This window comes from Teleopsis dalmanni, chromosome 2, assembly GCF_002237135.1.
Source record: "Teleopsis dalmanni isolate 2A chromosome 2, ASM223713v2, whole genome shotgun sequence".
Classification (NCBI taxonomy): Eukaryota; Metazoa; Arthropoda; class Insecta; order Diptera; family Diopsidae; genus Teleopsis; species Teleopsis dalmanni.
The window spans coordinates 181,218,485-181,233,805 of NC_051847.1; the positions used below are offsets into that span (position 1 = coordinate 181,218,485).

Sequence of the window (15,321 nt, forward strand, 5' to 3'; positions counted from 1 at the left end):
TACTTTCAAAGTAAATGTGTGATATAGAAATTTCGAAATTCTGAAACATAGCAACTCTACAAATATAACGACTCTGTTAAACAAAAAAGCCAATATGGCGGGTGCGTAAAATTTTTGCGATATTATTTGCTAGCCGTGTTCTTAGGTTATAAGTGTTTAACTAATATGAATAAAATTTCAGATCTTTTCACAAAATATAGTTGCACAAATTGCCAAGATGATATTAATGGGATTCGGGTTCACTGCGCTGAATGTGAAAATTTTGATTTGTGTTTACAGGTGAATCATATTTTTTAATTTTTTCTCTTTAGAATAAATTATCTTTTTTGCTTGTTCTCCGAAAAATTGTGATCTTCGAAAATGGTAAAATTTTCGAATAAACAAAAAATCGATGATTCTAAATTCTTATTTTTTTATTTAACAACAAATAAATATAGTCTTTAATTATTATACATACATATGTATATGTATATAATAATAATCAATATAAAAGTCAATAATTGCAAACATTTTTTTTAATAACAAGTTATTTTTAATATTACTTCGAGATATATATATATATGCATTTATAATAATAGTAATAATGGAATATATTTTCGAATAAACAATTAATCAAATATTTTTTTAACAACAAAAAAGTTTACTTTAATTTTTTTCTCTACATATATATATGATATATGTATATATATATATTTATGTTTATGTTTATAGTGATAACAGTAAATATTTTAAATCTAAAAAGTCAATAATGAACTATTGATTATTATTGTTGTTTAAACAACAAAACAAACAAAACTTGTTTTTAATTTTTAACTTATTAATAGAAACTAGTAAATTAAATAACACTATTATATTTTGAACAAAAATTTTTAAAATATATTATAATTTAAGTTTGAAATTTTTTGCCGGGCTTTAACAAACTTTGTTTTTTATACAATACAAGTTATTATATAAAAATATAAATTTTAAAACCACGACCTAAAGCCCGGCAAAAAATTTAAAATATAAACATTGAGGTCGTCACCAATACGAACATTATTATAATTTAAGCAATTATTTATTATCATATTAATATTAGTAATATTAATAAGAAATTTCTAATGTAATAATAAATTATATAAAAATTTATTTTTTATAAAATGCAATAAATAGTGTTTCGCAACGGGTGCTGAAATAGGTACTCACCAAAATAATCATGCATATCAGTTCATGGACACAGGAACAGCTGTGTTGTCTGTATATCGAGGAAAAGGTGCTTGGACAGCTCGAGAAGAAATTCGATTACTAGATGCTGTCGAAAAGTATGGTTACGGCAATTGGGAAGATGTTAGCAAACATATTGAAACGAAATCGCCAGAAGATTCGAAGGAAGAGTATGCAAATAAATTTGTAAAAGGCACTATGGGACGTCATACATGGATACCAGCACAGGCACAACGTCCAAAACTTGTTGATCATACAACTGACGATACGGGTCCATTGGGCGAAACAACTGTACAACGCATTCCTCCACTTGATATATCAAATGAGGAAGCAGCTCAGTTGGGCTATATGCCAAATCGAGATAGTTTTGAACGTGAATATGACCCTGCTGCTGAACAACTTATCTCTTCAATATCCTTAAGTTCTGATGATAGCGAAGCAGATTATCTCTTAAAATTGGCACATGTTGATATGTATACACGTAGACGACGTGAACGTGTAAGACGCAAACGTCTTGTACGAGACTATCAATTGGTGACAAACTTTTTTCGTAATCGTAATTATGCACTCCACCCAAGGCTGACGAGAGAACAAAAAGATTTTCGGGATCGCTTTAGAGTTTTTGCACAATTTTATACGTGCAACGAGTATGATCGCTTGTTAGCCTCACTCGAGAGGGAAAAAGAATTACGTATACGCTTGTCCGAATTATTTCGTTATCGTTACAATGGACTCACAAAGATTGAAGATTGTCGCCATTTTGAGCAACATGTTGCTGTTACCTCACGCCGCCCCGCTGGTCCTTCAGGTCATGCAAAAACTGTGAGTTACATAATTTTAAGTTACCTTTGTAAATAATAAATCCTCAAAATATTTAGGAAAATATTTGAAATGTACCTTGTATCAAGCTACAAATGCAATTATGAATCTGTTTTTTTATGCCAGTGATAAAACATAAAAACTTACATTGCATTCTAGTCATAAAAAAACAATTGCCTTAGCCCAAATAGAGAGCCAATAAATAAATTGTAGTTTTAAAACGTCAAACGTTTATTAATTTAAGAAGTTAAAGTTAAAGTTGTATTTCAAAGAAATAAAAATAAGTCTGTACTAATATTGATATTCGCATTTTTAAATGACATTTACACTGGTTAATTATAACACTAATATATGTTAACTTTTCGATATAAATCAATTTAATTTTTAATAAAGTAGTTTTTTAAAAATGATTTATTAACCATAAGAATTGTTATTGCATTTAAATTTATTTACTTCAAGCAATTATTATTATTCAAAGGAATTATAACTGTGATTATGCATACGAGATATGTAAGATTCGTAATAACATATTGAGAGAATATAAAAATCTTACTTAATTAATAAAAAAATAATATAGTATCTTTTAATATTAGCTTTTGTGAGCTCTATGCAATGATATTTATTCACTTTAAAACAATATTTTATCCTTATAAATATGAAAATATGAATCTATAAGGATTTTATATTTGTTTTGTATGTTACGTATGAGACGTAATATTTTTGCTTGTTACCCTGATATTGCACGAAAGCTTGAATATCGCGTATGAAATAAATTATAATTGTGAAATATTTATCAAAATTTTTTTGTCTTTTCAATTTCGCGATATTCAGCTTCCGTGCATTATTGGAATACCAAACGGAAATCGATTGAATGGTTGCTATAGACAATGTTTAACTGTAGGACAACATCACACTCAACACTGGAAATCCTCAGCAGCAAGGCTCTTCCGTACTATCTCTTCCGTGCAACAACAACAGCAACAACAAAAAGGCGTAAGTATTCCAAACATATACAGATAACTTTACTTTTTAAATCCATATACTTATAATAATATATTTCTTTATATTTTTATAGCGACCAGGTAAAAGGAAACGTAAACTCAAATTTCATCGTACCAAAAAGCATGCCCCGCACAGGCGTCCAGATCTCCTCCGCCGCATTATTGCACAGCAAAAACTTTTTGGGTAGCTATCGGGGATCGTCGACTCCTATGAAGACGTCGGCGATACAATCGAAGGCAATGATAAAAGCAGCGAACCTAAACAAACGCAAACAACAACTAATACAGCAACTACGAACAGTCACGGCACACACAACACCCCTAAAGCAGTTACTAGTCACAAAAAAGGTTCATCAACAAAATCACGTTGCAATCGTAAGCCAAGCAATAGCAAACAAGCAACAGTTACAACTAAAACTTCAACAGCACATAAAACAAATAACACAACTGCAACAAATGCATCAAAGTCAACACATAAAACAAATGCAGCAAATTCAACAAATGCAACAAATACAGCAATTAAAAAAGATAATAAATAATAATACTCAATTGAAGCCAAATTTAAATGTTGTTAAACAAGCTCCTGCTATGATTACAAACGCGCCAGTATCAGTTAGTAACATTCTACGCTCACAATTAGATGAACTAAAGACACTTAAAGAACCGCTCGGTGCAGATTTGCTAACAACCAATGAAAAGCAATTATGTAAACTATTTAATCTACCTCCGACCAGATATCTATCTCTTAAGACATTATTTTTAAGTGGTGCACCAGTTTCTTCTAATCTATCGCTTGTTGAAAATTCTCTGCGCAGATATTTTATAAAAGTTGGTTGGTTAAGTCAGTAACTGAACAGAAGGTATTAAACTTAAGTTAAGATAGGAACTCAGAATACACTAAATTAAATTGGTTTATTATCGAAAAGGTTGTTAAAATCTATTAAATTTAAGAAAAAATAAAAAACAAGTTAAGTCTTTGTAACAGTTGCTAGTTACAATTATTAATTAAACGACAAACGAAAATCAATTTCATATATTTAATTGTAACAATAATAATTATATATTTATTTTAGATTTAATCAATAATAACAAAATAATAATGAAAATATGCCTGAAATAAAAAAAAGATTATAATTATAAATTCACATTTGGACTTTCCCATAAAAAAACTATTTTATTTTAAATTATGCTTTTTAAAATTTATGCATATATATATATATATATATTCATTTATTAAAAATTAAGATTAGTAAAATTTCGGCGAATAATTTAAAAGACACTTGTATCAAGTTTATGTTGGAATAATATGAAGACATTGTATTTAGTCATATAAATAATAAATTGAATTGAATTGCTTTGCTTGATTTTAGAAATATAAAAATACAAAATATATAATATTAATAAAGTTTAAATAAATATGTATATCAATATATATATAAACAAATAAAATATTAATATTTAATAAATTGTTAATATCTAAAATATATACATTATTTGTTCTCTTCTTCAGAATACTTAAAAACTTTATATTCTCACTATTTTCAAGCTTTAAAAATATATTTTGAATGCTAAAGCCCGGTCTTTGAGAAATTTAAATTTGTTCGTCGAAATATTTCCTTGAAAACTTATGCATTCATTCCAATGCTTCTCTAACTTTTGGTTACATTTTTTGTAGAACGTTATGTCTTTACACTCAATTTTAGTAAACACTTTTTCACTTGAGTCGAATGTCTTTTTGATTTCTGTAAAACGTCAGTAGTCGATGTGAAACAGATCTGGAGAGTATGTTGGGTGAGGAAGCAATTCGCAGCATAAATCATACAATTTAAAGATCGTCTTCACCGGCTTGTGAGATAGGATATTGTTTTCGTGAAACAGCACTTTTTTCTATTACCTATGAATAATATATTTCATATATATATTAATGAATTATATATCATTAAGAAATATATATAGCACTTTTTTTCTTGATTTCTACATTCAATAATATCATGTAATATAGGCTATTGATAGTATGTTTTTTAATATGTAGATGAATTAGACACCATATTCGTTACAAAATACCGATGCCATAACCTTGCCAGCTAGCTTTTGATCGCTTCGGGATACTTTTATTGTTTGTTGTCTATCAAGGCGTGTAGTAGTGGTATCATACCATTGTTAATAATCCTTTATTGTTTACGGTCCAGTATAAGCAAACACGACACTCAACACGAAAGCAAATTTCTCATGAATAAATGTTTCTATAAAATTAACTCCAGAAATACCTGCGATATTTTTCAGTAGTTTTTAATTATCTTTCGTAACTTCACTTTAAGGTTTTCAAAAACGAATTTTTAAACTTTTTTGACCTATTTTCTGGTACAACTGGCTTATTTGGACGTCTAGAATGTTCTGCCACATCAGTGTTTGTACCGTCATGTTTAAAGTCTGAAAACTTCAACGGTTGCTTTCGATTGAGCAGACGTCGGATAACACTTCAAGCTCTTGAAATGTCAGAGCTTTTTCATTGAAAAATAATAATAAATTATCACTTGAAATTGTTTAAAGAATTAGCGTCGCTAAAACCACTGTAATTATTAACCCACATCGCACAGTTTTAACTTGCTATTCCAAAAGGCTCAGATGTCTAGAAGAAATACGTGTTGCAGATTTGAGTTTAACAAACCGTAAATTAACGTAAGATCATTGAAAAATCAAATAAGGAGAGTTTAGTGTCGCACAGTGTTATATATTCATTTATGTATAAACTTTTATACATCAATTTAGAATAGTTTAGTAAATTTATAGTATATAACCGTCGTTTATGCGTTAGTACTAAAAATAAAACTGTGAGCGCGACTGTTATTTGCAAATATATAAGAATTAAGAAAATTTTAAATTTAAATAAAGCAAATCAAGTGTATGCTGGCTTTATCTGTTAACACACGAATCCGCCGTGCAAATTTGACAGGGTTTGATTTCCGATAGTTTCAGGCTAAAAATTATAGCAATAGCTGTTTCCAAAAGACCACTAATGATGATTACTTAGAAGTACCGAAACACCTGTATAGTTAGCTCTAGATTTCACTTGATTAACAATTAATTTTTTGGATTCGAATTATCCTCTTTTTTGGATTATCCTCTTTTCTATTCTAAATGCAAAAAATTATTTGTATTTAGATACTTCATATAATCAAAAGTGCAATACAAAAAAGTCTTATATTTTTAAATTTCGAAATTTTTCCCGATTTTTATTTAAAAAAATGAAAAACAAATATTCAGGGAACAAGTGATCTTTGCAGATGCTAATCAAAATTTATTTCGCATGTTTACATATTCATTAAACTAAATAATGTTTAATATGTATATTTGAGGGAAATTATTTGAAAGCTACAATTATTTATATAAAAGGCTGAGTAAATGCTAAGTGGTGTTGTAGGTCGAAACACTGTTCTTTTTAATCTAAAGCAGTCCGACTTACTTCAAACAATGATTCTAAAAGTGGTTGACTCTACGATAAACATTATTCCCACAAGGGAGCCATTATAGTGTCTAATGATTTTCATAATATAAATTGAGCTTAACATAACTTGTTAGAATACACTACACCATAAAAGGATGACATATCTATGGAGTCTTAATTTCAAACCAAACCAAATTTCATATCACAAATATTTAATTTTTATATTACATAAATAATTTATTTAAAAAATACATCAAGGCAGAATTTGTGTATATGTAGAATTTTAATAAAATATAATTTGAAAGAAACTACCATTTAATTTTTGTTCGATTTACAACTTTTTGATCGCACTTGGTGCTTTACAATTTAAATTCACAAATGTTTTTATCCAGGTAAGACCAAATAATATATTATATATAATTTTTTTTAAACATGAATTAAATCTAGAATCTAAACTTTATACAATTGGTCGCCGCTTCACAAAATACATGAAGCTGGAAATAATCTAACATTTTTATTGAGAAGAATCATACATATAATAGCGTACACAAACATTAAAAAAATAAATATTGAAAACTAAAACACTGCTTAACAAACGTACAGATTTGTTATATAAATAATCGTATCACGTTTTAAATTTTTTATTAAAATTATTATAGTTATATTACTAACAAATTAGGCCATCTATTTTGTATCATACGTTTGATGGTAACTTCATATTGTTTGTTGATTTTCAAAATTTCACATTATAGTAATATTATTAACAATCTATGCCATATATTTTCAGGGAATCCGTAACAGTTATCATTAAAAAAATAAAAATCAACTAATAACTCTTATCTTACAACTTTTAAAATAAAACTCAAAGGTTAATAATAAAATTTGCTTTTTATATTATATTTTCCAGAAATACGGTTATTACTTTTTGAGTTTTATTTTAAAACGCTCATATATATATATAATGCATGCATAATATTAAGGATAAAAGTTGTTAGAAGATAATTATATACTTAAATATTTTTCTTACAAATCTCTGAAATAACTGTTATTTTCGGACTCTATATATTTTATATCATACGATTGACGGTAGTTGCATATTGTTTTCTAGTTTTCAAAACTCCACAATACATAATCATATCTTAATACTAAGTAAATACTTTAAAATTATTATAAAAATTTAACTTGTTTGTAAAATATGAAACTTAAAAGTAAATGTGGATGCTTATTGGTCTGGGAACACCATTAATGAAAATTAAGTAAGGAATTAAAACACATCACTTATTTCTTAAAAAGTAACGATAAAGTGTATTTTTTTGTGTACCATTATTTGTGGTACTGCCAACTTTAGCTGTACTTGTATTGCTAGATGGTTGAATAACATTGCTTGTTGTGCCTTCGCTTGTACACCCGCTCACTGTTAAATTTTGATTAGCAACAGCTGCTGCAAGTGAATTTCTCCACGATGCTATTAGCTCATTCTGTACATCTATCGGAAGCTCATTAAATACTTCACTATCAACGCCAGCTGGATATGGTATATTGGAGACATTACCTTTTATAATTGTGGAGGAAGAAGTAGTTGGTGCAATAGAAGCAGGAGAAGTCGACGTTGGTGTTGTTGTTGTTGTTGAAGGTGCAATAATCTCCGTTTGTTTTACAATTGTTGTTATTGTTGGGAGTGTACCTGAAGTCTCATCCATGGGTGAATGCAATGGTGAATTATCCACTGAGGTACTGGTTAAAAAATGCTTGATAGTACCAATAGGTGGACGGCAGCGGTCTTTTTGTTCCAAACGACTAACTAATGTAGAAGGTGGTATGGTCCGGAAACGCATTGCTATATGAGCCTTACTAGTATTGGTACCGCTTGATATTGGACTTATAGGAAAATCTTTATCACTGTCACGAGAATTTAGACGTAAATCACATACTCTTAATTTACTAGGTGAAGCCACGTCAGCAGCATCTGTACTACCGATAGCGCCTCTCAAACAGCGTCTTTTAGCCAAGAATAAATGACTTAAACGACTTTTCTTAGGTGATGGCTCGATTTCAGTTTCAGAAAAGTCTGAAAAATCAGAGTTTGTTGCGGCTGATTCTGAGCCGTTATCAACAAGCATTGGTATCGGAGATGCAGTTGTAGCACGACGTCGATAAAACTGATCACTTGGTTGAAAAGTAGTGGGCGAAGAACGAAACGCTTCATCGCTATTCGTAGAGGAAACTGAAGGGGTTGGACTTTGTGAAGTTGCTACAACACAAGTATTTGTAAGTGATGTAATAGATTGGACTTCCAAATCGGTTTTCTTTATCAAAAAATTTGCAATAGACGACGAGCCGACTTTTCTTTGCTGAAATTTCGAAAATGCTAAACCAATTAAAGTTATATTAAAAGGTTTTTTTAAATCAACCACACGTTCAAATAGACGCATCACCACTTGAAGAAGTTGATCTTGTGCGCCATCAACCAGAGTAACTTTAGCACCACCTGTGTCGGTACAAGCTGTTGTCTTGAAAAGTGAAGGTAATATATTAGCTTGCTTAGTTTCCCGATGGCTTGTCTTTTTCTGTGGATCAAATTTTCGTAGTATCACCTTTATAGCAATAGGTATACGCCCATCATCAGAAACCTTAAGTATAAGAAAAAAAAATTTAATATTTTATTTAGTAACATAATAAAGTAATCTAGACATACCTGTTCAAGTAAGCGCATTAATAGGAGGCGGAATCGTTCTTCTACATCTGAACTCACTGATATCGGTTTACAAGAGTCCTCTAAACCTATGGTTTTTGGTTTACCAGTCGGTTTCACTAAACTTGTATCTCTGCCAAATGATAGATCTCTTAATTTTTTAGCTGTTTCGGCCCCAAACTTTTTACGCAGTAATTCCATATCACAATTTTGTAATTCCTCCACATTTGCAATACCACTTTCCAAAAGTAACGATTCTGTTTTCTGCCCTACACCAGTAATGCGATGTAAGCCTTTCAATTCCCTCATAAATTGGTCCATATGACTTGATACTAGTACTGTTTGCTGATTTGGTTTGTTTTGTGCACCCACTAATTTGGCTAGTAGTTTATTATAAGATATACCGGCACAGCAGGTAATACCGAGCTGAGTACGTAGATCATCACGAATTTCTTTAGCAATCTGTGTGCCTATTGCTAATCGTTGTGCACAGCCGCAATCACATGCATTTAGAGTTGTGCCATCGGATGGATATATATTTCCAATAACATTGGAACTTTCAAACACATTTTCGCTATTAGCAGAGTGCTCTGCACTATTTAATTGTTGCGTTTGTTGCTGTCGTGTTTGTACCAAAGCTGAAACATCCATAAAATTTTCATCGAATCCGAGCTTTTCTACCAATGGAGTATAATTAAGCAATACTTCGAAAATACGTTGCGACATTTGGCGATAGGGTGACAAATCTTCACCTTTCACTAGCACAAGTTGCGGACAAATACGTTTGGCTTCCTCAATCAACATCAACTTTGTGACACCAAATTTACGGGCCACATAATTGCTAGTTACTACGATATTTTTTTGTTGTATACCTAATGGCTGCGTAGCTAAGGCAGGGTTTCGAATTTCTTCCACTTGAGCATAAAAGCAATCCATATCCAAATGTATTATTGTGCGCTGATGTGGCTCACTTTTACTCAGCACACTGGTAAAATCCATGTTTTATTTCTTGTCTATGACAGAGACTTTTAAATTTTTAAAAATTTTTTATTAATTTATTCAGTCGTTCGGAGCTTTTCTGTGCATTTTTCAATTGAAAGTTTTTATTTTATTTTTAATTTTCTTTGTGAGCAAGCGGCAAAAGTAATTATTACTGTACAGTCCAATCTTGTTTTACCGCGCAAATCAATGGCCAAAACAAAACCGATTTTCACTCATCTCTTATTTGATATCTTTCAACGGGCACGAATTTCTGAAAGAGTTGTTGGCTTTGAAAATGCTTTAGCAATCGCATACACAACACATAATAATTATACCTTTTTTAGTAGAGAATTTATTTATAAGTACTTTCTCCAAGTTGTGCACTTATTTTGTTGTTGTTGTTATTATTATCAAACAAGTATATACAACAAAGAAAAATTTGTCAAAAGGAAATATATTAAATTTACATATTTAAAACAATGCATTCGGAATGAACATATGCGGCATATTTTCAATAAATATAATTTTTCACATTTCTTCTTCTGGAAATATTCTATTTTTGCATAAGTTTTTCTTTATTTTACTGGAAAGTATTTATTTCGAACAACAGGCAGAGAAATGGAGGTCAAAATTATCTGCGACGTAATTACAATACAACTTAGTGTAGTAAATTCATTCACACTAAATATATAATTTTATTTAAATGTATTATATTAAGTAGAACAAAACCGAAATATTTAAAATTTTTAATTACTCTCTTTTAATTTTTCACGAGTTTGTGATGCCTATGAAATTTCACAACTAATGATGTTAATGTTGACATTCGCATGTAATGCGAGAATAAAAATTGCATATACACTGAAAAAAATTTTTGACCATAATCTGCAAATTATATAAATATTGTTTCAAATAATAGTAATGTAATGTCTTTTGTATTTTGTTATATGTTTATTTTATTTATTTTTATTTTTGACGTTTTTAATTGGTAATTCTGGATTTATTATATATTTAGTTTCGGCCTGTCAAATTTTTTTGCTCAATCGTACATTTTTAGAGTAATCTAACATATTTTTAGTCCTGTTAATCGATATTTATAGTTTTCACGAATACATACAAAAGGCTTATGCTTTGTTTTCACTATGTCGTTATAAATGACAATTATAATTGACTATTTTCATTACACTGACAATATGTGACATTGGAAATGACAGCGAAAACGAAACATTACAATTTAGACAACAAATACATCTAAAACAAAATTGAATACAACACAGGAGGGGAAGGAACGACGTTCTTGGTATGTAGTAATTAATAAAAGTATTTTATATAACAAAAACTCAATTAATTAAAAACCAGGTATATAAGTTTTATTTATTATCTTATATATGATTTTTAGTTTCAAAATTTCCTACAAGTGTTTGATTTGATTATTTCAGTTTATTATAATTGTGATATATTTGATTATGGCAACACTGCACGAATGCTAAAATCAGTGCTTCGAACCGTAATTTTTTCTATTCCGATTCAAAGTAAAAAAAATATGTGGTTTCGGTTTTGGTTTTCGCTCCGGCTAAAATATCAGTTTTTTTCTGTTCGGTTCCGGTCTGGTTAAAATGTTAAAAGGCAAATTCGTGTTTCCGTTGTTTTCACGAAGTGCATGTGTGCAATGCCAACGTAGATGTAAATACCATAATACTTATTGTTAACGTTATATTTTATATTGAATATTTACACAAATCTATTCATTATTTTTATTAATAAATTCTATTTATACACAAACTAATTAGGCCTTTCAAGTAGAACCCTATTAGAATTATTCAATTGTAATAATTATAATATAAAGATTATACTGTAACCATTGCTTTGCATTTTTACCAAGTAAACCCAAGTAAATAACAATCCATGTACTCTAAACTCTTACCATTTTCATAAAATAAACTTTTAAATTTTTTTCTGCAATAAAGGAATTTATTTATTTTAAAATCTCTTACCGTTTTTATTTAAAAAAATTTCGGTGTTTTTCGATGGTTCGGTTAAAAAACTTATCCAGAAAACATTTAAAATTTTTTTGTTTTTTTTTTGTTAAACATCCTTTTATTGGATATGAGTAGCACAATCTTAACTATTAGTTAATTTATTACTATTAGTGAATTGTACTTAATAAATATTAAGTAATATGTGTGCGGGTTTACTGAACCAGTGTTCATACAAATAGTTTATAATACAATGTCTAGAATTTTTGGTCATAATTTTATTTTATTTTATAAAATAAAAATAATGAATGCAGCAATAACAATAGATAATTATAAAAATCTATATTAAACCTGTCATGTACATAACTTTGTGTATCCTTCATATATTCGTTAATAATTTTAAGCAAGGCAATTGAATCTAAAGTTATGGTTTAATACAGTGCGCATCAATCCTACAGCAGCAGTGTGCCCATAAAATTTATATGTTTTCAAAATGGAGTTGCAACGCTGTATTCGAATTTTACAAGCAGTTTTGCGAACGCACTTAATTTCGAAATTAAATTTCGAATATACAAATTAACGGGCAACAAATTTTATAGCGTCTTGTTAGAATCATTGAAAGTTGTTTTGTACAGTAGAGAGTGTCTTGGGTTTATGTCATTAATTATAAATAGCAATGGAATCAAAACTACCAAAACCTTCTGGACTTAAACGTCCCTTGCAAATTTCTAGAATACCGACAGATAGAATCAAAACCAACACGTTTGGAACAGTTAAAACTATACAAAATTCTACATTGCCGCCAAATAACTATCAGCCACTTTCCAGAGATTTATCAAATATACCAAGTAATTTTACAAAAAGAGGTATGTTACTTCTGTAAAGTAATTTATAAAAGTGTATTATATATATTTAAAATTAAGATCGTGGCGTTTCACCTGAATTTTTAAGAAAACCAACAACTGAAAACCGAGCAAAGTTACGTCGTAGCAAATCTGCTTGTGATTTACGAGAAATGAATTTTTTAAAACGTAATGATGTGGCACTCGGTTCAATAGCAGCAAAGTCTTCTCGTCTAGCGAATATAAATGCAAATGCAGCAGTAGGGGGTACACAAGTTATAACTCGTCCAGCACGTATGAATACTTTTAACGCAACAAGTACAGCTTCAATTAAGAAATCCACATCAAATCCTACTTCTGCAATACATAAAACAACAAAACGTGCTGCAAGTGCTCCGGTTTCAAATGTAGTCTCAAAAAAGCCAACGCCAGCAGGTTCGTCAGTGACTTCTGTCTCAACCACAGGACCTGGCAAAACGATAAACAAACGTATTCCTGCCTATGACTATAAAGCACGATACAATGACTTATTGGAAAAATATAAAGTGCTTAAACAAAACCATGAAGAAAAATGTGAACTAATGGGTGAAATGGAAACTCTACCTGAACAGTTAGAGGAATCACAAGCTCAGTTATATGAAACGAAAGAACAATTAAAAAACGCACAAACTGATATACAATGTCTGGAACGACAAGTAAAGTCACAAGCAATGAAAATTGAAACGCTGTCAAACAGTCTGGTTAAAACCAAAGAGCAACTACAAAATTTAGAGAAGGAACACACAGTAAGTTTCATTTAAATATATATATATGCACATATTTTTTTTAATGTTGAAAATGTAAAATTTATACTACGTAAATTATATACCGGAAAATGTAAATATACATCACATCTTACCATTGTTTAATAATTTCAGAGAATTTCCAAAGAGCATAGTGCTTTGTCTACGGAAGTGGTGGAATTGCGGGAAACTAAAAATAATCTCACAATTACCGTTACAGAGTTAACGGAAGAATCGCGAGTCAGCAAAGAGCAATTATTTCGTTCCAACATGGAACGTAAAGAGCTGCATAATATGGTTATGGACTTACGAGGGAATATACGAGTATTCTGTCGTGTACGTCCATCTCTGCCATGTGAAGAGGATAAAATGTTATGTGGCTGGAATTATCTAGATGAAGCTACTTTGGAAATCTATAGTCAAAACGATGCAGCCACTAAAGGTAAAGTTAGTCACACTTTTGGATTTGACCAAGTATTTCATCCCTGTTCCAGACAATCTGAAATATTTGAAATGGTATCACCGCTCATACAATCAGCACTTGACGGATATAATATCTGTATTTTTGCTTATGGTCAGACAGGCAGCGGGAAGACTTACACCATGGATGGTGTGCAATCTAATCCAGGCGTTATACCACGTACTGTAGATTTGTTATTTGAATCAATAAAGAATTACAAGCGGCTTGGATGGAAATACGAAATAAAAGTAACATTTCTAGAGATTTATAATGAAGTTTTATATGATCTTCTTAGTAACGAGCAAAAGGAGATGGAAATTCGTATGGCCACAAATAATAAATATGACATATATGTATCCAATATTACAGAGGAAACTGTGACTACAGCATCTCGTTTGCGCGAACTTATGAATTTGGCCAAAATGAATCGTGCTACCGCATCTACAGTCGGTAACGAAAGATCATCACGTTCGCATGCGGTAACCAAAATTGAATTAACCGGTATTCATGAGGATAATAATGAAATGTCGGTTGGTACGATAAATTTAGTTGACTTGGCTGGTTCAGAATCGCCTAAAACAAGCACACGTATGACTGAGACTAAGAATATAAATCGATCGCTCTCAGAATTGACTAACGTTATACTAGCGTTGCTTCAAAAACAAGATCATATCCCTTACAGAAACTCAAAACTTACACATTTACTAATGCCTTCGTTAGGTGGAAACTCTAAAACTTTAATGTTCATCAATGTAGCTCCTTTCCAAGATTGTTTTGTGGAATCACTCAAATCACTACGATTTGCAGCCTCAGTGAATTCGTGTAAAATGACAAAGGCTAAACGGAATCGTGTTTTAAATTCTTCTACAAATAATATTATGAATAGCTTAAATTAATCAACAATTTGTAAAGTAGTTAGACGTTTTATTTTATTTTTAGTTATTTGAATTTATTTTAATTGTTAAAAAATTTGATTTTTAAAAACAAAATTTAGTTCTTTATTTTTTCTAAAGTATTATAGCCGAATCCAAATTTTTATACTTAAAAACTAAACAATATAAATAAAAAAAAATATACTATTTCGCTATATCTTAAAGTAAATAGAAATTATAATAGCCCAGTA

The 15,321-nt window shown here is 30.0% G+C and overlaps 3 protein-coding genes across 7 annotated transcripts; 2 read left to right on the forward strand and 1 right to left on the reverse strand.

Moving 5' to 3' along the window:
• The first annotated feature begins 8 nt into the window (after window positions 1-8).
• On the forward strand, window positions 9-4,039 carry LOC119680626 (transcriptional adapter 2B-like). Of its 3 annotated transcripts, XM_038093546.1 has the most exons (5): window positions 9-101; window positions 182-279; window positions 1,153-2,025; window positions 2,924-3,015; window positions 3,098-4,039. In XM_038093546.1, exons 1-5 carry the CDS (start codon window positions 95-97, stop codon window positions 3,870-3,872), a joined length of 1,845 nt encoding a protein of 614 aa, XP_037949474.1. In that variant the 5' UTR covers window positions 9-94; the 3' UTR covers window positions 3,873-4,039. The 3 variants fall into 3 exon arrangements, with proteins under 3 accessions (XP_037949474.1, XP_037949473.1, XP_037949475.1); XM_038093545.1 differs by lacking the exon at window positions 9-101 and having other exon boundaries at window positions 106-279; XM_038093547.1 differs by lacking the exon at window positions 9-101 and having other exon boundaries at window positions 106-279; window positions 2,854-3,015; window positions 3,098-3,767.
• A 3,466-nt stretch (window positions 4,040-7,505) lies between these two features.
• On the reverse strand, window positions 7,506-10,554 carry LOC119680601 (DNA polymerase iota-like). 3 transcript variants are annotated; one of them, XM_038093513.1, is made up of 3 exons: window positions 10,477-10,517; window positions 9,164-10,412; window positions 7,506-9,098 (listed from the first exon to the last, which is right to left on the reverse strand). In XM_038093513.1, the coding sequence occupies exons 2-3, from the start codon at window positions 10,157-10,159 to the stop codon at window positions 7,743-7,745; spliced, it is 2,352 nt and encodes a 783-aa protein (XP_037949441.1). In that variant the 5' UTR covers window positions 10,160-10,412; window positions 10,477-10,517; the 3' UTR covers window positions 7,506-7,742. The 3 variants fall into 3 exon arrangements, with proteins under 3 accessions (XP_037949441.1, XP_037949440.1, XP_037949439.1); XM_038093512.1 differs by having other exon boundaries at window positions 9,164-10,428; window positions 10,477-10,494; XM_038093511.1 differs by having other exon boundaries at window positions 9,164-10,554.
• A 1,955-nt stretch (window positions 10,555-12,509) lies between these two features.
• On the forward strand, window positions 12,510-15,277 carry LOC119685829 (protein claret segregational-like). The gene is made up of 3 exons (XM_038100215.1): window positions 12,510-12,980; window positions 13,038-13,741; window positions 13,874-15,277. Exons 1-3 carry the CDS (start codon window positions 12,791-12,793, stop codon window positions 15,092-15,094), a joined length of 2,115 nt encoding a protein of 704 aa, XP_037956143.1. The 5' UTR covers window positions 12,510-12,790; the 3' UTR covers window positions 15,095-15,277.
• The last annotated feature ends 44 nt before the right edge of the window (window positions 15,278-15,321 follow it).

Bases quoted from the DNA above. Each gene is read 5' to 3' on its own strand.
- LOC119680626 (XM_038093545.1), top strand. From the start codon at position 166: ATGAATAAAATTTCAGATCTTTTCACAAAATATAGTTGCACAAATTGC. The intron at 2,026-2,923 runs GTGAGTTACATA...GTTTAACTGTAG, and splicing joins CTTCAGGTCATGCAAAAACT to GACAACATCACACTCAACAC. The intron at 3,016-3,097 runs GTAAGTATTCCA...ATATTTTTATAG, and splicing joins AACAGCAACAACAAAAAGGC to CGACCAGGTAAAAGGAAACG.
- LOC119680601 (XM_038093511.1), bottom strand. From the start codon at position 10,159: ATGGATTTTACCAGTGTGCTGAGTAAAAGTGAGCCACATCAGCGCACA. The intron at 9,099-9,163 runs GTATGTCTAGAT...CTTATACTTAAG, and splicing joins TAATGCGCTTACTTGAACAG to GTTTCTGATGATGGGCGTAT.
- LOC119685829 (XM_038100215.1), top strand. From the start codon at position 12,791: ATGGAATCAAAACTACCAAAACCTTCTGGACTTAAACGTCCCTTGCAA. The intron at 12,981-13,037 runs GTATGTTACTTC...TTTAAAATTAAG, and splicing joins AAGTAATTTTACAAAAAGAG to ATCGTGGCGTTTCACCTGAA. The intron at 13,742-13,873 runs GTAAGTTTCATT...TAATAATTTCAG, and splicing joins ATTTAGAGAAGGAACACACA to AGAATTTCCAAAGAGCATAG.